Source organism: Brassica oleracea, chromosome C4, assembly GCF_000695525.1.
Source record: "Brassica oleracea var. oleracea cultivar TO1000 chromosome C4, BOL, whole genome shotgun sequence".
NCBI lineage: Eukaryota > Viridiplantae > Streptophyta > Magnoliopsida > Brassicales > Brassicaceae > Brassica > Brassica oleracea.
The window spans coordinates 40985814-41009708 of record NC_027751.1 but is presented as its reverse complement, the minus strand read 5'-3'; the positions used below and the strand labels follow the sequence as shown (position 1 = coordinate 41009708).

The 23895-nt window shown below is 33.5% G+C and overlaps 2 protein-coding genes across 3 annotated transcripts; one reads left to right on the top strand and one right to left on the bottom strand.

The window, feature by feature from the left end:
• Window positions 1–3873: 3873 nt before the first annotated feature.
• Window positions 3874–7011, top strand: LOC106336611 (probable malate dehydrogenase, glyoxysomal). The gene is made up of 9 exons (XM_013775493.1): window positions 3874–4184; window positions 4337–4552; window positions 5547–5861; window positions 5947–6036; window positions 6116–6199; window positions 6271–6306; window positions 6387–6476; window positions 6563–6657; window positions 6741–7011. Exons 1-9 carry the CDS (start codon window positions 4122–4124, stop codon window positions 6811–6813), a joined length of 1062 nt encoding a protein of 353 aa, XP_013630947.1. The 5' UTR covers window positions 3874–4121; the 3' UTR covers window positions 6814–7011.
• A 1078-nt stretch (window positions 7012–8089) lies between these two features.
• LOC106339573 (transcription factor NAI1) lies at window positions 8090–10124 on the bottom strand. 2 transcript variants are annotated; one of them, XM_013778405.1, is made up of 4 exons: window positions 10024–10124; window positions 9372–9870; window positions 8505–8918; window positions 8090–8410 (listed from the first exon to the last, which is right to left on the bottom strand). In XM_013778405.1, exons 2-4 carry the CDS (start codon window positions 9864–9866, stop codon window positions 8342–8344), a joined length of 978 nt encoding a protein of 325 aa, XP_013633859.1. In that variant the 5' UTR covers window positions 9867–9870; window positions 10024–10124; the 3' UTR covers window positions 8090–8341. The 2 variants fall into 2 exon arrangements, with proteins under 2 accessions (XP_013633859.1, XP_013633861.1); XM_013778407.1 differs by lacking the exon at window positions 10024–10124 and having other exon boundaries at window positions 9372–10005.
• Between the last annotated feature and the right edge of the window lie 13771 nt (window positions 10125–23895).

Genomic DNA, 23895 nt, shown 5'->3' with positions numbered 1-23895 from the left:
GGGAACATTGTTATTTTTCTCTATTGCATAAAACGGAAACTAAATATATTTATATGTAGTAAAGGTATAAAATCTACGTCTAAATCTTACAGCAAATATTAGCTAAATAATTTACTATTAAAATATCAAAAAAATTTCTTTCCAAAAATAAATAATTACAATGTTTTTCAACAACCAAAAAATGTGTAGATAGGTTACATTGAAATATCTAAATCAAAGTTTTTTGGGTGATTTATTATAAATATGTAAGGATTATGGAAAGTGATCAATTCGGAAAGGGCAGTCAAGAGACTTCAATTTTTGTGAGGCTTATTTAAAAAGCAATCTTTGTGAGCCTTCGCCAAATCAATACACTAATTTTATCTTTAAACTTAACGCTAAAGATGCATTAAAATAAAAGTGAAATGAGTGGATAATCACGCATATTGGATTCACTTTATTTGGTGTTTTCTCTTTTTGATCAGCTGAATAAAATCTCACAAAAGTTCAAGGAGTATTAAAATTAATTTCACATTGGTAATTTGATGTGTACATTTATATTCTTTGGAAGACAATATGATGAACCTACTGGTACATTTTTTTTGTTCTACTTGCCTTTATTAGAGGTTGTTTCTCTTCTTGATCAACACCAATGGCGGAAAAAGATAAATTTTTGTAATATTCTTTTTGAGAACAAGTTTTGTAACATTCTAAGAGCACAGGTTTCTGATTGTCAGGGTCCCACAAAAGTGCTAACAATCCATCCCAAAAGTCACTAATGAAGAAACGATAATTGTGGGTTTTTTCAACTGTTCGTGGATCCCACCACCACGAGACGAACCGCGTTTGGTTCACTTTTTTAATTTTTTTTTTTAATTAGAAAAAAAAATTAAGAAACCCTTATGGGTTTTAGGGGATAATGATGGTCTAAAGTAGTTTTTTTATGAAAGAATATTGAATGATGTCATTTCAGATGGTGTCTTCTCATCCAGCCCTCAGCAAGTGACCTAGTGACCGATGATATCGAGGAATGGGCCCTTTCTTTTCTCATATATGCATTAAATCGGGAAAGTTAATCAGTTGAAGTTTATTTGAGTCCGAGACGGGACTAGTTATGGTACTCCTCTAAAGAATTAATTAAAATTCAGCCTAAACATCCTCCTGATTAACAAAAGAATATGTTAATCAATGGAAATTTGTTTTAACCAGAGTAGGTAGGATTTTAAGACAGATGATCAAAAGTTAATCTTCCTTTTTGGATTTTTTTAGGTTATTTTATTGGGATATTCGATCTGTTTAGCTTTTGGTATCCAAAATATTTGTTATTGAAGACAGAATGTGTCAGCTTTTGAGTCTCATAGGCTGGTTTTATCTTATGTTTATGTGATATATGGCTTTCTGTAGCAAAAGTGGGGATATGTTTATACTAGCCACACCCTGATCTGTTTTTTTTTTATAAATCTTATCGTTGATGCGGTCAGCTTTGAGAGAAACTCATTTAGTTTTATATAATGGACTAGTCTGAAAGTGTACCATACTGTCTGATCCGAGTTTGGAATATCTTTCGACTAATACTAGGAGTGGACCGATCATCTGTTACGGTCCTATGTAAATCATTTGGGCCGAAACCTAGACACCTTTGATTTGTTATAAGTAAAACATGTATATTTGATTGATGAGATCTTTTGAAGAAAAATAATTGTTTCAACCAAGTCAACATAGCTCGAAATACCGATGTCATGTCTTCATAATATTTTTCATTCAAAATAGTAACAATGACACCATTTATATATAAACTCGAGAGAGAATTGGGCTCCAATTAATGACAAAAGGAGAGGTTTTTTTGGTCAAGTTATTCTGAGGCCCATATGAAACAAAAGAGGTAGCTCTTATGTGAGGAGAGAGAGAGAGAGAGAGAGAGAATTTTATAATTATTATTTTTTAAATTTTTTTTTATAATTTTTAAAAACTGTTATTGTATAGTTTTTCCTGTTATTTGCGATCTTGACAAAAGTATATATATAATAATATTTATTTAATAAATTTTAGATTCTTTATATAATTTTAAATATGTTACTAGTTTTTCTTTAAATTTTATTTAAAATAGATATGTATATATTTTTAAATTATAATCTTATATTTTTTTTATCTATTTCTTATGGATAAAATATATTAAATCTTGTATAAAATTAACTAAAAATTGAAATAATTACAAAAAAATAAAAGTAAACAATATTTCTAAAATTTATAGATATATCAAAGAATATGTTAAAAAGATATATAAAGAAACTAATGATATTATAATTAATTTTAAAAAAAAATCGTAGAAAATTTGAAAATATTTGTTGGTAGTAAAATTATAAAACTATAGAAATAAATAATATTTAAAAATTTGTAAAATATTATTATATTATTTAATGTCATATTTGAATATATATATATATTTAATGATGATATATATTTTACTATCATATTCTAAAAAATTTATCAAAAATATAAATAAGTATTAAATGTAATCATTCATATCGCATTTAGCTATACGTCATGTCATCTCTCTAGTGTGTGATATCACATTTATTTAGTGAAAGTGATCGTAGATAGTACATGTCTCCGTAATGGTTATGAACCTCCTTTGCAGTGTTCTGGTGTGTTTCAGCTCTGTGTAGTCGTCCTTCTATGGTGGTTTTAGGTTTCTTTCCGATCTGGTTCAGGCTTGAGGTAGAGGAGGAAGGACTTGCGGAGTGTGTTTGCATTTGGAGTCTTCAGTTCTGGTTTGTCTGGTTTTAAGGCTCACCTTTTGGGGTGTTCTCTTGGTGTGGTGGTTCTCTGGTGTTTGTCGAGAAGTCACTATTCTCCTCTGTTTCGTCCTGATGAGATTGGCTTTTTGGTGGTTTGGCGTTTGTCCTCTCTCTGATTTCAGCAACAGTATAAGTGATGGTGTGTTGGTGGCGTGGTTGAGTGTGGTGAGCAGAACATGCCTATTATTCTTCAGAAGCTGCAGGGCTCTTGTCATTTCTCCATCTTTCAGTTTTGAAGGAGTCCTTCTCGCGGCCTTTTAATAAATGTGTGTTCCGGTTATTCTTATGATTCTTTCATTCCTTGGTGGCTTCGGGGAAGCAGTATAAGGAGGTTGGGTTTTAGGATTTCGATGAAGGTTCGCTGGAGGAGGGGGCTGTAGTTTCAGGTGTTGGTTTCCTCTTGTTTTGAAGTTTCGTGCTAGGCGTTTTGGTTCTGGCTTGGTACCGTGAACCGAGGGTTCAGGTATGTTTGGTCTTGTGTTGTTGTGTTGGCCACTGCATCGCTTACTCTCTCTTGTGCTTGGTTGGTTCTTGGCAAGAGTGACTGCAGTTCCAGGATTGGTCGACTTGCTGCTATTCACTTTCTTAGAGTTTGTCTATGGATTTGGATTTAGAAGTGTAGTTTTATCTAAGTGCTTGATGTAATGTTTCTTTGTGTTGTCTTTTGTTTGGGCTCGAGTCTCCCTTGTATGGGCTATGTTTTCGGGGATGTTAATTGTTTCCGCCGGCGGTTGGATGTCACTTTGTATGTTTTCAATTTCATCAATCAAATTCAGACGGAAAAAAACTAATGTAGACTTATAATTTATATTTAAAGGGCGAAGTTTCAAATTTTAAAAGATAAAAAAAAATTAATTTTTTTTTAAAAAAGGCTATTTCAGTCATTTTTTAATATTATATTGGTGAAAAAAAAACTTAAAAAATAGTTATTTGAAAGAATTACTCATTTTTATTTATTCGTTTTTCTCTTTTTTTTACCATCCATCTTATGCACTATAGTTCCAGCAGCCGGGTCCGTCTCTAACCATCGTATGGAAGCTGAAATAGCCTACAAAAATACGTTGCGATTTCTGTATTATCCAAATTTGGAACTGGCTGACAAATAAAATTGCAGAACATAAAACTATTTAGTTAAATAGAACGATTATTTGTAAAGTATATGGATCGAGAAGAAGGCGCCGTGAAGGAAGAGAAGAAGATAAGCTGTGAGGACGCCACGCTTCCCAATACATATAACCATTTCTGACGTCATCTTCTATCTCTAATCAATATATAAACCTGCCGATTCCTCTTCATCACATTCTCAAACTTTTAATCGGAGCAAACAAAAAAAAAAGCAGAGCTATGGATGCAAACCAGCGTATCGCGAGAATCTCTGCGCATCTCAACCCTCCCAATCTCGATCAGGTTCCTTTTCCCTTTTCTAGAATATTCAATTTCAAACGATTATCTCTTGATCCGTCTCGTCGTAGGCAATTTAGGCGATCGCGATCGGATCGATCATCTGAATTTTTTAAAAATTTTGTTCCGATTTCATTCGATTTGTTTTTTTTTTTCAGATTGGTTCCGGGTCGGGTCTTGAACGGGTGGGTTGCAGGGCGAAAGGCGGGTCGCCCGGTTTCAAAGTGGCGATACTGGGAGCAGCGGGAGGGATAGGGCAGCCTCTGGCGATGTTGATGAAGATGAATCCTTTGGTGTCGCTTCTTCATCTCTACGACGTTGCGAATGCTCCTGGTGTCACCGCTGATATTAGTCACATGGACACTAGTGCCATCGTAAGTTCTGTAGCATTTCTATACGCTTTGATTGATGACAACATTGAATTTGAGCTCAAGATCATCGACACTAGCTACCTTAGAGGGAAATGAGCTTCAAGTTAAAAACTTCTAGCTTTGATTCGAAAATTGTTACTGTTTTAAGGCTACGAACATTAAAAGCCGAGATCTTGCACGCTGGTGCTGTTCTAAGTTCAAGATTCTAAGTTTTCCGTGTCGTTTTAGATTTGAGCACAGATTTAAACCATTTAATTTTGTATATTTTTAAAATAAAAACATCATTATTTATACACATAACCATATTTCAACCAATAGAAAAATACAAAGTCATATAACACATAAAATTAATAAATTTGGCATTAAAATTCTAAAACACACTTATTTTGTAACAAAAATTGTACTCTACAATGACCCTTAGGAGGGGAGTATATGATAGTTTAATAGAGAAGTTGATGAGCTGAGAATATTGAGCTCAAGATCATGGAGACTAGTTATAGATTCTAGTGGCTATGATCGAAAATTGCTACTTAGATGATGGTTTCATGGAGGAAAATGAGCTTATGACTATCAAAAGTTAATAATTTTTTTCATGGATGTAGTTTAGGCTTTGTTTCAAAAATTGGTATTGTTATATGGTTTAGTAGAGAAACTGCTCATACAAATGGAGCTAAGAACATTAAACTCAAGATCATACAAATGGACCATACACTAGTTCTGTTCTAAGTCAATTTTAGGCGACGATCATGAGTTGTAATACTTATACGGTAGTTTAATAGAGAAATTGCTTGTTACAACTAGTTAACGAGCTGAGAAGACTGAGCTCAAGCTCATGGACACTAGCTCTGTCTTTAGTTCTAAATTCTATTGCTGCATATTCCTCATTGGTACTTATATGATGGTTTGATAGATATGTTGTTAGAGATACAAATAGTTGATTTTACACTGATTTTAAACTCTGAGATTTGTGTCGATGTTCTGGGAAATTTTGTTTCAGGTTCGTGGATTTCTCGGGCAATCGCAGTTGGAGGAAGCACTTACGGGTATGGATCTAGTGATCATACCAGCTGGTGTTCCGAGGAAGCCAGGGATGACCAGGGATGATCTTTTCAAAATCAACGCTGGCATCGTTAGGACACTCTCTGAAGCTATAGCCAAGTGCTGTCCCAAAGCGATTGTGAATATCATCAGTAATCCGGTGAACTCTACCGTGCCAATCGCAGCCGAGGTTTTCAAGAAAGCTGGCACTTTTGATCCAAAGAAACTTATGGGCGTCACCATGCTGGATGTTGTTAGAGCTAATACTTTTGTGGTATGCACTCATAAACACACTTTCTTTGTTATCTCTTGGGTTTGATAACTTGGTTAATGCGATGACCTTTTATGGTCTGAAACAGGCGGAAGTAATGAGTCTTGATCCTCGAGAAGTTGATGTTCCAGTTGTTGGAGGACACGCAGGAGTTACAATCTTGCCTCTGCTTTCTCAGGTTTAACATGATTCACCATCTTTCTGATTGTTCAAAAACTCTATGTATGTGTATGTTCTCATCACTATGTATGTTACAGGTGAAACCTCCTTGCTCTTTCACGCAAAAAGAGATTGAATATCTCACAGACCGCATCCAAAATGGTGGCACTGAAGTTGTCGAGGTACATATAAGCCCTTCTCTCAGCTTCCTTTGCTATTAACTTTGAATTGACTGTTTTTAATCACTTTCCAGGCGAAAGCTGGTGCAGGTTCTGCAACACTATCCATGGTAGGTCTTTATTGTAACATGTGGAGTTTCAAATTTTACATTCTGAATTTGTGTCTCATCACATTGAATGCCAATTACAGGCTTACGCAGCCGTGAAGTTTGCAGATGCTTGCCTCAAGGGTCTACGAGGCGATGCAAACATCGTCGAGTGTGCATTTGTGGCATCTCACGTACTGTCCTTCTGAAAATATCATTTTGTATAATCTTTCTTTAGCTTCTTTAGTTACATATAAACTTTATCTTATTCGTTACGCAGGTGACTGAGCTTCCCTTCTTCGCATCAAAGGTGCGTCTAGGAAGATGTGGGGTCGATGAAGTGTACGGTCTCGGACCATTGAATGAATACGAGAGGTAATATTTAAAATCTTATGTTTAGTTCACTTTGGTTTCGAACTTGTTCTGTGTTCATATCGGTTTGGTTCCCTGTTGGTCAGGATGGGACTGGAGAAGGCAAAGAAAGAGCTTGAAGGGAGTATTGTGAAAGGGGTTACCTTTGTGAAGAAGTAAAGACCGTTGACAAACACTTAGTTTTATCTTTCGAATAGTGATTTGCTTGGAATAAGAACAATGCCTCGCAATAAAAGCTCCTGCGAGTAGTCTGATTTTGAAGATTTAATAAACTGCAGTCACTCTGTTCTTAGATACAAAAACGTTTATGAGTTCATTTTCTTATATTCTTGGTATGTTTCTTCAAATTTGTGCTTTTTTACTTAGTATTATTGCACGTAAGAGTCACTCCACATTATCAACCAGTGGCTTATTCCTCTTGTTTCCTCAAATTTGTGTTATTTTACTTAGTGTTATTGCACGTAAGAGCCGCGACTTGCCTTATCGGCTGTAAGTGTAAGTAAACTTCAAAACTTTGATACACAATCCCGATATACATGTAAATATTTCAAACACTGCTATGCACTGAAGAAAGTAACGAGAGCCATCCCGATAAACCATAATATTACAAGCAAAATAAAACTTAGATGGGTAAGCTGGATTTTTCTCCCCTTTGGATCCTACTCAATTTGTTATTCGACTTCTGTTTTATTTAACAACTTGAACAAGACATTACAATTATAAGACAAATTCTCAAAAGAAAAAAACAAAACTTAAACAAGACATTGTCATTATTATTAACTAATATGCTTCATAAAAAAATATTGAATCTTTTAGAATTGATATGATCGAGTGACGCGTGAAATGATGCTGATATTATATGATTCTGTTTTGGATCTGAAGGAATTGTAAACTTTTATCATGAATCTTTTAAATAATGAACAAGATTTTTTTTTTTTTTATTATTTGATATGGAAAAGTTGTCTAAAAGTAAATTTGAGTGGTAAAATTGATTTATCAATTGTTCAAAAGCGCGGAACAAAGTTCATTCTTTATCAATATATTGACAAAATCCAACATAAATTCGGTGTGAGCTTCACCATTGATTTTTCTTAAAGTCTTATCTGTCCGATCATATTTCTAATGGTTTAGATGTGTTTTTCAAGAGCTTGTTTTAATTTTTTTGATGGGATGTATCCAATTAATAAAAACAAAAAGTGTATCCAATCAATTTTTATGTTATTGTTTTTGGTATACTATATTGAATAAAAAAAGTTCTAGATGGACCACCAACCAACTTTCTTTTCTATTTTTTTTTTTTTTGTCAAACGTGGACCGATGTATCTAGTTACGTCATTAATGACAAGTCTTCGATTATTTAACTTAACAGCTTAGTTGTGAAATCATAATCAAGCGAGATTTCTTGTTCCTCTAAAACCAATTAAAAACTCACGGATCTTCATTATTAATTCAAACCATTGATAATGGAAAAAAATCAAACCAATGATACAGCCCATCATTACACACACACACACACACACACTAAATCCAGCTATTACACTCAAACACATCCCATATCTCATGCATTCCTCTGCTTTTATTATCCAACTACTAATTAAAAAAACGAAAACAAGTATTCTGATTGACTTTGGAGATCAAATCACACGTTTTAGTCACTGCGAAATTCGCATAATGGTTATGAAAAATACTATTCCGCTAACGCAAGTCTTATGTTCTTCACAACATCTTCAATAGGCCGAGAAAATTTGTTGTCCATCTGCAAAAATATTAGGGGAAAAAGAAAGAACAATTACATTTTTGTATGGAACAAATCAATATGCTAATCTCAAAATATTATAAGATATTATTACCTTAGTGAGAATGATGATTACGAGAGTTGAGTTTCCAAAGGGTAAAGTAAAACTATTGACTACTTCTAGATGAAACTTCTCCAATGAATTCAAGATCTTAACCAAACACCCTTTGTTCTTCTCACAATGAATTCGAATCAGCAAATCTCGGTCTGATACTCGTGCTTCGATCATAGGCATGGTCTGCTTCAGAATAGAAACTTCGTCTAAAGAAGAAGACGGAGGAGAAGCAGCAGAGCAAGTAGAAGAATAAGATGAAGAATCATCGTCCATATACACTTGAGATCTCTTCACCAATATAACCGATTGATCCATTTTCTTGGTTCCCACTCGCTCTTCCTCCAGCTTCTTGACACGTTCTTGAAGTTGTTTCAAATGTTTGATCGCGTCTTCAAGAACACTTGCCTTGTCCGCCTATACACATAACACATTTTTTTATAAAAATCTTGTTTAGTATCATGGCTTAAGGGACATCCGGCAGTTTACAAGTCCAGTGCAATTTTTTGAAACTAAATTTTCAAAGGAAATAAAATGCAATTTTTTTTGAACTTACATAAAATGCAATTTTACCAACTATAAAATGCATTTTTTCTTTAAGATATTTTTTTCACAAATTTTTACAATCACAAGATCATCCAACTCCTTTGTATATATATATTTTTTCAAATAGAGAAACTCTATATATAGGTAAGTTTATTTTTGAAAAAAATAGAAACGCAAGCAGGAATTTTTTTTTTTTATAATTATAAATTAACTTTGCTTAAAGTTATATTTAAAAATAATATTAAATGGAACAACGTAATGGCAAAGTTAATATTTAAAAATAATATTAAATGGAACAAAGTAATGGTTGCTAGATTCTCTGACCTTTTTGAGGCCAGGAAGAAGAGCAGAGAGAGCAATCAAACGTTCGTTGAGCTTTTGTCTACGTTTACGTTCAGCCAAAACATGTTCTTTCAATAGATGTGGCTCTCTTTTTCCTCCATTGTTACCACACTCTTTTCTTTTGGACCTCACGTTCGGTTCCATGTTTGCTTGGCTAGAGAAGTTAAACGATGCCTCGACCACGTTCATCTTCGGGTCTTGAGAACCGAACGAGATCACTTGTGCTGCTGTGAGCGAACCACAAGAAGAAGAAGAAGATGATGGAGAAGAGGAAGATGTTGAGTTGACTTTCATTTGCTTTGTTGGTCTGTTCTCGGGAATCAAACTGAGCCCGGATCCGTATTCGGATCCAGAACCCGGTTTTGTGCTCTGATAATCAGTAGTTTCGGCGGGTATCACCGGGAAATCTTGTTCCCAATCATCAACCAAATACTCATCAGTGTCGATCATCAAATCTGTGAAGCTTGAATCTTCCATTTGCCTGTGGAAATCACAAAAACGTTTACTTATTAATTAGTGTTTTCAAGAACACTCGGACCATTGAAATTTATTGTTCTTGATATGAAAAAACAAGAAAGCGAAGTTGTTTTGAAAGAATAAAATTTGGATAAGAAACAAAAGCCTAAAGCAGTACCTTAAAAGATAGTTCTATGGAGACAACTGCACAACTCTACTTTTATTTTTTGGAGTAGGTATATGCTTTTGTTATGTTAGGTGAACGTGGATGAGTGAACTCTTTATAGTGGGTTCTTGACTTGACGCGGCTTCACAATGTTCGTGCAGAGTATTGATTAGGACCTAGGTAATAATATTTTTTTGGATATTTATTTATTTATTTCGTACTAATATATAATATCCGCATGAATAGAACAAATGGGTTGATTTTTTTGTTTAAATAATTGTTATATGAATCTGGCCGACGAATTGCAGCAACCGGTTACCCGATCTGGTAAGTTTTGCCTTTTGTATTTTTCATAAACTATCAAGATCTTTTAAAATATTAAAAGATATTTGTATTCTTTTTTTTTCAAACAATAAAATGTACTCAATATTTGTTAAAAAATTAATATACTATTACTTCAGAAGTGATTTTTTTTTAATTCTAAATTATTACATTGAAAGTTAGAGCGGTTGAAGTTGCTAGTACTCTTAACATTATAAAACTGTCATAGGAAAAATGGAAGATGCGTTTTAAAAAACAAAGAACAAATATTTTATCATCATCAAAGAATTAGAAACATGTTTTAATATTAATTGGTTTTAGGGCTTGTGGAAAACTAAGTTCCTTCGTGGTAACAAAAAAAGGGAAATTTTATGTTTACCACTTTCAAGGTACCACTTTTTATCTTTACCACTATTAAAGGGATATTTTCAAAAATATCTTCTTCATTAAGTGGCAAAAGACTCTTATATGCTTGTTATATATATATAATAAATTATTATCTATATAAATAAAAAATAAAAAATAGTAAAAAATATTTTTTTTAATGTTTTCGAATTATACTTTTTCAAATTCGAACTTTTTTGAATTTTCTTTTTTGAACTTTTTTTCAATATTTCTTTTTGAAAATCAAAAATTATGTTTGAAACTATTTTTTAATTTTTAAAAAAATATTTTTAAGTATTTATTTATATATTATTAGAATCCTAAATTTCACATTCCAAAAATCCTACTCCACTCCTCAACTCTAAACTCTAAGTCTAGATTAGTTAACTCTAGGGGTATAAGTGTCTTTTACCTTTCATTAAAAGTGAAGATAAAAGTAGTTAGTGTAAACATGAAAAGTGGTAATATGAATGTGGTATTTGTGTCAATTCCTTTAATATAATGTAAGTAATAATTAAAGGAAAAATTTTAGTCTTTTATCCTTCATTAAAAGTGAGGGTAAATGTGGTTAGTGTAAACATAAAAAGTGGTACTATGAATGTGGTATTTGTGGCAATTTCCCAAAAAATAATTAACAATTAATTATGGAAAATTGTACAAATACCACATTCATAGTATAACTTTTCTTATTTACACTAACCACTTTTACCTTCATTTTTAAAGAAGGATAAAAAATATTTATACCCATAGGGTTAACTAATTTAGATTTAGAGTTTAGAGGGTAGAGTTTTTAGAATGTGAAATTTAAGATTCTAATAAATATATAAATAAATACTTAAAAAAGTATTAATTAAAAAAAAATAGTTTCAAAAATAATTTTCGATTTTCGAAAAGAAATTTTGCAAAAAAAAAAATTGGAAAAAAAAATTCAAATAAATTATAAAAAGTTCGAATTTGAAAAAGTATGATTCGAAAACATAAAAAAATATTTTTTTATTTTTTTATTATTTATTTATTTAAATAATTATTTATTATTTACCATAACAAATTAACCACAAACCTAGTATAATAATGAAATTATTATTACCTATTTTATTTTTAAAAAATATAAAATTGTTAGATTTTATTGTCATCAACTTAAACAGATTCATATAGACTTTGCAAGCCAAACTGATAGCTCAGCATCCGTATAGACAACAACCGAATAAAATCTATTAGATAATTAGATAAGATTTTTATATATTTATCGAACAATTCAAAGGAATATTACCATTATCTAAATTCACTTCTCTTTTTAAGTTTTTCTATAAATTATCATGAAATATATTTTTTACAAAATGTTTTCCATTCCAGTATCTCATAATAAAAGTTAGACTACTTAAAATCATTAATACTGTTAATAATAATTATTTTATCAATATATAAGTAACCATAAATCTATTACAATAAATAAATCTAGGGAAATTGCCAAAAATATCACATTTCTGAAACTACCTTTCATGTTTATTTTAACCCAGTGTTTTGAAAACCAAACCGGAATGACTGGTTGGACCGGTCGGTTGGACCGGTCAGACTGTCACTCGGCCTTCTAATCGGTTTCCGGTCGGACTGTCACTCGGCCTTCTAATCGGTTTCGGGTTTCGGTAAGCTCGGTCAATAACCGTACAAACTCACTAAAACCGGTGACACGGTTTGATATTAAAACCAGGTTTTCTCAAATTCAAGTAAAAATAATTAAGAAACATTAGTTTTTAAAAGATTTCATAAAAAAATCATATTGTTTTTTAAATATATATCTAAATAATTTAGTTTTTATTATATTTTATATTATTTTTGAAGTTTTCACTTTGTTTTCATATCATTTTTAGATTCTGAAAATGATATAAAATTTTATAAAAATAATTTTATAGTATACATATATACATATAGTTAATTCATCTAAAATTGGATTAAATTTAAAACCCGGTTGAACCTGTTAGACCGGTCCGGCCATTGATCCAGCTACAATGGCGAGTCAATGTCCGGTCCGGTTTTCAAAATATTGTCTTAACAATTTTTATCTTCACTTTTAAAGAGGTAAAAAGACATTTATACTCTAAGGTTAACTAATCTAGACTTTATATTTGAGGGTAGGATTTTGGAAAGTGGAGTTTAGGATTCTGATAAATATATAAATAAATACTTAAAAATTTTTAAAATAGTTTCAAAAAGAAAATTTGAAAAAAAAATTCAATTTGTTTATATAAAAATGTTCAAATTGAAAACTTATAATTCGAAAACTACATTAAAAATTCTTATTTTTTATTTATTTAAATAAATATTTATTATATATATAAGGCAAGGATATAAGAGTTTTTAGAGAATTTTCATGTTTAGATAAGAGTTTTTCAGAGAATTTTCATGTTTACCACATTGTTGGTACTATTATTCATGTTTACCTTCATTAAAGAGACATTTTCACAAATATCTTCTTCATTAAGAGACAAAAGACTCTTATACACTTGCTTTATATATATAATAAATAAAAAATATTTATTTTAATAGTTTTCGAATTATACGTTTTTCAAATTCGAATATTTTATTTAAAAGAATTTGATTTTTTCTCAAATTGTTTTTTTTTCCAAAATTTCTTTTTGAAATTCAAAAATTCTTTTTGAAACTATTTTTATAATTTTTTAAAATAAATTTAAGTATTTTTTATATATTTATTAGAATCTTAAACTCCGCGTTATATAACCCTACCTCATCCATCAACTATAAACTATAAGTCTAGCTAGATTAGTTAACCCTAAGGTTATAAGTGGTATTTTACCGTTTTAAAAGTGAGGGTAAAGTAGTTATTATAAACATAAAAATGGTATTAAAAATGTTGTATTTAGGTAATTTCCCGAGTTCTTTTGCTACTTAATAAAGAAAGTATTTGTGAAAATGTTCATTTAGTGAATGTAAACATGAATAATAGTATTAACAATGTGATAAATACGAAAATTCCTCATAAAAGATTAAAATTTATGTATAGTAAGATAGATCTGTTTATATATTTATCGAGTAAGAAAATATCATCATTATCTCTTCAATTTCTTTTAAATTTTTTTAAACTATCAAAAAACAATCAAGAGCATAAAAATAACTTAGCATGATGATATTTGGACTTAGAGTGTATTTACTATAAATATTTGTAAGATGATTATGTCCGCATAATGGTCTAAATACTTAGTTTATAAATAAAGACAAAACAAATATTTTTTGGATAACTTTCGATGAGTTTTGACTATTTCACGTTTAGGATTTCAGGTTTATATTTTTTTTTGGAACTCCATTTGAAAAATTAGATGTTTTATCATGTAAAATAAATTAAAACATCTTATATGAAAAAAATCACCCGTTCTATAAATTTGAGTGAAAAAAAGATCGTATATAACAAATAGTTACTTTGGTTTATGTTGTTCTTCTCTAATTAGAAATCCATAAATTCTTATTTACGTAATTTTTTTTCACATTTTTCTATGTGTGTATTGTTTTGTATGAATTTTATAATTAATGCGTTGACATCTGAGTACCTACATATGCGATAAGATCTAACGTTGGAAAACTAACATGATTTTAAACTAATGATATAATTTTCTTTTTGTAGATTCATGCAATTAATGTATCCAACTTGAGATAAAAACAAAATTTTGAGAGTCAGTGGCTTTACAATACAACGGCCGAGATCAAGCATGGCCGAAGAATCAGATGATGTAGTAGATAAAGAATCATCTGAAATATGGTTGAGTGATAACATATAATAAAAATGTACTATTTTTAGATATTAGAAATTCCAAAATACTTTTTTTCGTAATCGTAGGAGTATATAGTTTACTCGCGCTATTCATTTTAGAATACTTTTTTCCCAAAATAATATACATATGTCCTATGTATATAATGAAATGTATAAACATCTAGCTAACTCTTGATTTTACATTTTTGAATGATATAAACTATTGTTTATTTTTTGAACTGATGATAAAAACTATTGTTTTACAATGATTCATTGCAAATTCTAATACCTTCACAGTTCAATTCACCCCCAAATAACATGTTAAATACACTTGTGTTGTGTCTCAAAAATTCAAGGTCCAAGTTCGATGTATGGTTGTTAGCAAAACAAAAAGTTCGATGTATGGCATCCATATGGATGTCAGAGCGAAAATTGACTGATAGTTTTTTGTTACCACAATATAGCTAGATTTTGTTGCCAAAAGTCAATAAACAAAAAAACAGTATGATCAACAACGTATTATGGTTTTTTAGTGGTTAAAGTCTTTCCATTGAGATTTCAATCATTGTTGGTCATGCTTGCTCTACATATTAGTTTAAATTTTGATTAGGAATCTTCTAATCGTAAACATAAAATAAAAATAACGCAATTATATAATCAATGATGGTAATTCAACATGTTATTTGGGGGTGAATTGCAGCCCTCGCATATATTAAATTGCTTATCACTGTCCAAAGTGCCAATACCATTACTTTTACGTAAGAAATATTGTATTCATTTGAAAGAAAACTAAAATCAAGTCCTCCGTTACGTGGATTTAGATTTTATGTTTATATATTATGAAAATAATTGAATTCAGGGTGAATAATGAAGACTATACAACTCCTACTTGTTTGTGCAATAATATGAAGCTACCGTTGAATATATCTGGACAGATTAATTTTAAATTTTAATAATAAATTAATAACAATACGTTTTTTTATATCGGTGAGATTATAGCAATCACGCTATTTGTTAATATTTGTGTGAACCACTGGAGGTCTATTGTTGAGTTTGTGTATAGTATTACGAAATTTTAATCTATTTTATTTTCGTATATATTTCACATATATACTCAAATCACGGCTCACGAATATAAAATGAATGATGATGACACCATATGTATGTTAGGTCCAGAAGACAAACCAGCTAAGTCACTAACAACATGGATACTGAGGGAAAAAATCATCGAAATTTCGTCGGAATAACGATATTCCGACGACATACCGACGAAACAAGTCCTCGAAAATAATTCCTCGGAATTTCTTCTTTCCTCGGAATTCCGTCGGAAATATCCGACGGAATTCCGAGGAAACACATTTCCGAGGAAATTCCGAGGAGCACCAGTTTGTCGGAAATCTCCTTGGAATATACCGAAGGAGTACTTCGTCGGGATATACATCGATCGATGCGTTTTTGGACATATACCCATCGATCGATCCGTTTATAAAAACACGTTCGGAATATACCGAGGGACACCTTTCCTCGGAATATTCCGAGGAACATGTCCCTCGGTATATTCCGAGGAACATCTCCCTCGGTATATTCCGAGGAATATCTCCCTCGGTATATTCCGAGGAAGATGTCCCTCGGTATATTCCGAACGTTTTTATATAAATGGATCGATCGATGGGTATATGTCCAAAAACGCATCGATCGATGTATATCCCGACGAAGTACTCCTTCGGTATATTCCAAGGAGATTTCCGACAAACTGGTGCTCCTCGGAATTTCCTCGGAAAACAACATTGCTTGGAACTACCTGGATGTCATTTCTCTAGTAAGTAAGGAGTTCATAGCTGGTCCCCACTCGAGGATCGATCGGGATGGTCCTTACGTCTACGTATTCCAGGACCGAGCGAAGAAAACACTCTACTGCCACCTACCTCAGATCGGTCTCACTTCTCTACTTTCAGAGGCTGCAGTTGAGTTCCTACCCCCTGCTACCGCACTAGTAGACAAGCCATCCTTCTTCACGCCAAAATATCAGACCAAAGGCAAGGGCGTGGTTGATGAAGAAGGAGAAGATGAGGCTGCACAAGCCATTCCAGATGATTCACAACCCCATCAGCTACTCCCATCAGACTCCAGCCAGTACAAGCTGCAAGAGCTTCCACCGAACGCCACTTCGCGCCAGCAACAACATTGGAGAGATCAGAGCATAAAGACAAACAACGACATGCTACACAAGATCTGGGCTGCCATTTCACGTATCAGGCCGTGTCGTTGCCAAAAGGATGATGTAGTTCATCGGGACAACTCTCCATCCAGCTCTGGTTCGGGTTCGAGTGGTACACACAGGGTAAGAAAGAGGTCCAAGAGACCCAATGATGCGGAACATCTGGAGCAGGAGACGAGGAGTAGGAGCTATCACCGGCTATTTTATTTTCTTTTCTATTCTAACGTTTTATGGTCTTATTTTCTGTTAATTTTGAACTGAGTTTTTTTTTGGGTTTCTTAATTATGAGTTTGTATTTCTTTTACATGGTTTCTTCGTTTTATTTGGTTGTGTTCTGAGTAGTTTTTAATTCGTATTCAGCTTTGCCTTGCTAGATAAACCAAATAACTATTATTCGAGGAAAGAGGTTATATCAAGTGTTCCTCGGAATTTCCTCGGTATTTCTTTAAAAAAAATAAAAAAAATCAATGATATTCTGTTTCCGAGTCATCATCACTAGATGAATCTGAATCTGGATCTTGGTGAAACTCTCCAATTACTGGTTCATCCTCTACGTGAACGACGGCTTCCTCTCCAAAGTCGGTTAAATCGACTACAAGGCCAACTCCAGCTAAATTTTCTGCTGCACTACAGTTGCCGGATGTGCTTGGTTGTAGTGGGTCTTCCAGCTCAGAACTTCCCTGAACTCGGCCTCTCGGGTTGAGTCTTGTAACAGTAACCCATGGATCATCTCTGTTCCTTACCCGGGGGTACTTGATATAACAAACCTGTAACATTTAGAAAAATTATAAATTAATACACATGATGATGAATCATTCTGAATAATTAACATTTAATTACCTGATCGGCCTGGGAAGCAAGAATGAAAGGATCATAATATTGCAGCTTTCGCCTCGAATTTACTGATGTAACACCAAATGCATCTGTTCTCACACCTCGATCTGGGGTGTTGTCGTGCCAATCACAATAGAAAACAGTACAGCGCAATCCAACCATGCCCAAATACTTGATTTCCAAAATCTCATGTATGTGTCCGTAGTATACATCATCTCCTGATGCAGAACAAACGCCATCATCATAAGTCGTACTCGAACGTCTCCTCTTCTGAGTTGTGAATGCATATCCTCGAGTACAAAATCTCGGATATGACTTCACAACAAAGTTTGGTCCAACGACCATCTCACGTATCCAATCGTCAAATGTTTCACCTCTGGCCAAACCAGCAGACACCTATTAATAGCACATATATATATATGTTATATCAATAAATGTGAATTAGTATAAATATGTGATAAAATATATTTTAATTTGTTTAAAGCACTCACATAAGTAAACATCCATCCAGTAAATTCTCTCTGCTTCATTTCTTCTAGTTCGTCCTCTGTGGCGTATCTATACTCGAACCGCTTTTCTGCCATGAAAATCCTGTATATGATGACAATAATGTAATTAATTAAGATTTAAATTTCAACTTGTTAAAATAAAAATTTGTAAGCTCATTTATTTACCTCTCATATTGAAGAACGTCTTCGCAGTTGGTGAGCAAATATGTTTGCAAATTACTGCGCTCCTGCTCAGTAAGTCGACGGTCCTTTGGTTTTCCGCTAAGTCGTCCAACGTCTGTGAAAATGTCTGGAACCGTAACATGATATGTTGCCCGTTCGCCTCTATCATCATGCCGAGCAGGTCTTCTGTTTTTGGTCTGAACTTCTGCTGGAAAGTAGTACTCGGCAAAGTTTGAAGTTTCTTCATTGATCATCTGTGCGACTATAGAACCTTCCACCCTACTTAAATTTTTCACCATCTTCTTCAAATGGAACATATACCGCTCATACAGATACATCCATCTATACTGCACAGGACCACCAAGTTCCAATTCTCTTGCCAGGTGAATAACAAGATGCTCCATAACATCAAAAAATGAGGGAGGAAATATCTTCTCAAGGTTGCACTGAATCACGGCTATGTTAGTCTTCAAATTTTCAATACCTTCAAGAGTCACTGATCTCGTGCATAAATCGCGGAAGAAACCACTTATCCCTGCAATTGCTTCATGAACATTTTGTGGTAATAGTTCCTTGAAGGCGAACGGAAGGAGGCGCTGCATCATTACATGGCAATCGTGGTTTTTCAAGCCAGTAAACTTTCCTTCCTTTCTGTCGATACAGTTACGCAAATTTGATGCGTAACCGTCTGGAAATTCCACATCGTTTGAAATCCAATCAAAGAACGCATCTTTTCCCTCTGCATCAAGTCGGTATATGGGAAAAGGAGCCCTACCATTTTCATCAACATGAAGTTCTGAACGAGCACATATATCGACTAAATCCAGTCTTGACTTCAAATTATCCTTTGTTTTACCTTGAACATTAAGGATCGTGTTCATGAGATTGTCAAAAAAGTTCTTCTCAATATGCATGACATCTAAATTATGCCTTAGCAGATGATCCTCCCAGTATGGCAGATCCCAGAAAATACTTTTTTTGTGCCAGTTATGTAGTTCTCCAACAGCATCTACCGGAAAACGCTCATGTCCACCGACTTCTGGCGTCCTTTCTGCACCAAAATCTCTTAGTTGTATCTTCAAATCTTTCCCACAAATTTCCGGAGGTGGACTGTCAAACACCCTCTTGTTCTTCGTAAACAAATTCCTACTCCTACGATATGGATGATCAGGTGGTAGGAATCTCCTGTGACAGTCAAACCAACACGTTTTCCTTCCGTGTTTTAGTTGGAAAGCATCAGTGTTATCTTGACAATATGGACATGATATCCTTCCATGCGTTGTCCATCCAGACAACATATCATATGCTGGAAAATCACTTATTGTCCACATTAGTACTGTCCGCATTTGAAAGTTTTCTTTACACGAAACATCGTATGTTTCAGCACCTTGAGCCCATAGTTGTTGCAACTCATATATTAGTGGCTGAAGAAACACATCAAGTGATCTCTTAGGATGCTCTGGTCCGGGAACGAGAATCGAGAGAAACAAAAACTCTCGTCGCAAGCACAAGTTTGGGGGGAGGTTGTATGGTGTAAGAATGACGGGCCATAGAGAATATTGTCTTCCACTCTTGCCAAACGGACTGAAACCATCAGTACATAATCCAAGGTAGACATTTCTTCTTTCATACGCAAAGTCGGGATACTTTGATTGGAAATGCTTCCACGCTTTTGCATCTGAAGGATGTCTGATCTCACCATCTGTTGAGTGCTCCGCATGCCATCTCATTGGTTGCGCTGTGCGTTCAGACAGATACAACCTCTGCAACCTTTCCGTCAAAGGTAAATACCACATCCTTTTATATGGCACTGGAACTCTTCAACTCGTATATTTATAATGAGGCTTTCCACAAAATTTGCATGTAACCCGCTGTTCATCCGCCCTCCAATAAATCATGCAGTTGTCGCTGCATACATCTATTACCTGATACGATAAACCAAGACCAGCTACGAGTTTCTGAACCTCGTAGTATGAACCAGGAGCTACATTATCCTCGGGTAGAATACTTTTTACAAAATCAGCAATCGCATCCACACAGTCTTCAGCCAAATTATAATTTGTTTTAATGCCCATCAATCTTGTAGCAGATGATAAAGCTGAATGACCATCTCTGCAACCTTCGTACAATGGTTGCTTTCCAGCATCCAACATATCATAAAATCTCTTAGCTTGTGCATTGGGTAAATCTTCCCCTCTAAAATGATCATTTACCATCTGCTCAGTACCTACACCATAATCTACATCCGTTCTAATTGGTTCTTCTAATCTAACCGCTGGCTGAGGTTCGCTAGTACTACCATGTTCATAATCAGTTTCCCCATGATGATACCAAATTTTGTAACTTCGTGTAATCCCACTCAAATATAGATGAGTCCAAACATCCCACTCTTTAATAACCTTTCTATTTTTACAATTAGAGCAAGGACATCTTAACATACTTGTTTTTGCTTCCGGTTGTCGGTGAACTAACCCCATGAATTCGGTTATACCTCGTTGGTATTCTTCCGTAAGCAATCTCGTGTTCGGATCCAAATGAGGTCGATCGATCCAAGAACGAAAATAATTTGAAGAAGACATATTTTTTATGAATCAAATTCGTGTGTAAATAGAGTAAGAGGGAGGATGAAGATATGGAGTGAATGAAGAGGAAGAGGAGTGCTTGTATTTATAGTTTAAATCCTGCCGACAGACCGAGGAAATTCCGACGGAATTCCAACGCCAACGGCTAGTTCGTCGGAATTTCCTCGGAATTTTGTAAAATCCCTCAACGGCTCTCCAACGTCTATAATATTTCCTCGGAATTCATCGGTTTTTTCCGAGGAACACATATTTCCTCGGAATTTCCTCGGAATATTCCGACGGATTGATATATCCTCGGAATTACGTCGGTATATTCCGAGGAAACCAAATTTTGTGTTTCCTCGGAATTTCTTCAGAAATTCCTCGGGATATTCCGAGGATTTCATTTTCCGTCGGAATGTCCGTCAGAATATCGCTGTTTTTTTATAGTGAGTGAAGGATTTAGGCCACTAATTTTTTTCCTAGCTAACTTATTATTTTGGAGTAACGATTATATCCTTTGAACCACCAAATTTGTTGTCTTTTACTTAAATGCTGTTTTATAATTATTTTTTTTAAAGCTTATAAGATTACAAACCCAATCTTTTGTAAACTGATTTATGGGGAAAATAATGGAGTAGTAAAAAATCTTCTTTATTTATCACCTTGGTGGATCTAATGTAGAGAGTTGGCTATGCGCCATGGACAGCGTGAAAAACTTGAGGTTCAACAAGGTTGCTTTTGCTGCTGAGGCTAAAGATGTTATTAAAGCAGTGATGCGACCGCCAATTCGGCCATTATTCAAGTGTTTCTCGGCTTTGCTCTTTTGCAGGACTGGTGCTTCATTCATCAATATTTTTGAAACTATCATAGAACTTAAAATGTCACACCTCTACAGTGGTGTTTTGGGTGGAATATTATACTAAAATACCAATACCAACATCTTTTTATTTTTTCGAAACACTCTAATACCAGTATAGTTTTTTCTTTAAAACAATAAATATCATAATAATCATGATTTGGCGATAAAAACAAATGAATGAATCTGATTTTTCTTTTTTACATTTCTATGGGACAGTTTTCCTTACACTCGCGAATCATGTTTTTTCCTTGAACATTATCCTCGTGGATCATGTGACAAGACAAGTTCTTGCATCTTCACTTTATTTAAATATAGTCAGATTTTTACTTTACTAACTGATCACGTATATATCAAAGTCAAAATTAGTTAAGCTTTACTCTCATCGTTATCAGGCCGGCCCTGCAATTTCGGGACTTGAAACAAAATAAAAAATAAAAAACCGAGATATGGGGATATCTGGCGGACCGATGCCCAACTAACTAATTTCCGAAAGTTTGTCAATCGGTGTCATGCATACTCGGTTGTTTGCAGTGCAAATTAGATGTTTATATTGGATAGTCATACAAAAGAAAAATCTAAGATAGTAGGTTTTGAACCCACGATGCTTAGTACATTTCCAAATCCACAATAACACTCAATCAAGATTGCGTGATTGCATAATGTATCTTATTAACATAAATAATTTAAAATATTAACGAATTAAACCTAAGTAAGTACGTATTTCAGGTAATATCCACACCTTAGATATAATGGTACTTTTATAAAATTATTTAGATTTTATTTCATTTGTTAAACTCCCAAACGATTTACAGTGTGCTCTCTCCATGCCACTACTTTTTTTTTTTGTTAAACTCTCCATGCTACTACACATGTTAGTATTATTATTGTCTAGATATTAAATGCTAAGATTTATGATAGCAAATAAATGAATGGATCCTATCGCATGAATAATTGAACATTAGCAAAAGATATCATTATCTTCGGAAGATTCCAATTCGTTTTCGCCAGATCCACATATCTTCTTTTTTTGTCAATGATCCACATATCTTTTTATAAACATATTTAAGTTACCAAAAAAAAACATATTTATACTGTAAATGCGGTTTTCGATTTTTATGTATATAGTTACTTTATGCATTAACACATTGTAAAAGTAAACAAGAACAATAAAAAATCATAGCGGAAGTGATACATTTGACACGTACGTATACGCCTGGCAGGCTGGCAGTAGTACACAGTTTAGTATATAATTAAACGTACATTATCGAGCCAACGCCAATCTGTACCTGACGCATTAATTTAGTTGAGAAATCATATCTTCTTTTTTGCTAGAAGGTAAATATTGTTATAAATTAAGCATTGAAATGATCATCCACTTCTTTACCAAACTCAAGCACTATGATCATCCACTTCTTTACCAACTCAAGCACTATGATCATCTACTCATCAAACACTATGATCACCCACTTATTTACCAAATTAAGCACTATCTTTGTTATTTTATGTATTGTTGTTCACTATAAATACCATCACTCATCTCACTCTTTTGTACACCATAAACAAGAACAAGAGTAATTCATCAAAGAATCATTACATTTTCTTCTTCCTTCTTATAATAAACTCTCTCCCTTATACTAGTGTTATTTGCTTCCTACGGGTATTAAATTCTACTCTTATTTAAATTTCACGATACTATAAATTATAAGTTATTTCATAACACGTTATCAGCACGATCACTCTGCGATTCGGTAAAATTTATTTGTATCATTTATACCCTGTTATAATGGTCGGTATACCGCCTCTACTATTATTTATATCATGTTATAATGGCCGGAATACCGCCTATATTATTTACTAGTAATTTAATTTATTTATTGGTCGGCCGAGCCGCCTTATATCATGTTTATTATTTATTGGTCGGCCGAGCCGCCTTATATCATGTTTATTATTTATTGGTCGGCCGAGCCGCCTTATATCATGTTTATTATTTATTGGTCGGCCGAGCCGCCTTATATCATGTTTATTATTTATTGGTCGGCCGAGCCGCCTTATATCATGTTTATTATTTATTGGTCGGCCGAGCCGCCTTATATCATGTTTATTATTTATTGGTCGGCCGAGCCGCCTTATATCATGTTTATTATTTATTGGTCGGCCGAGCCGCCTTATATCATGTTTATTATTTATTGGTCGGCCGAGCCGCCTTATATCATGTTTATTATTTATTGGTCGGCCGAGCCGCCTTATATCCTGTTTATTATTTATTGGTCGGC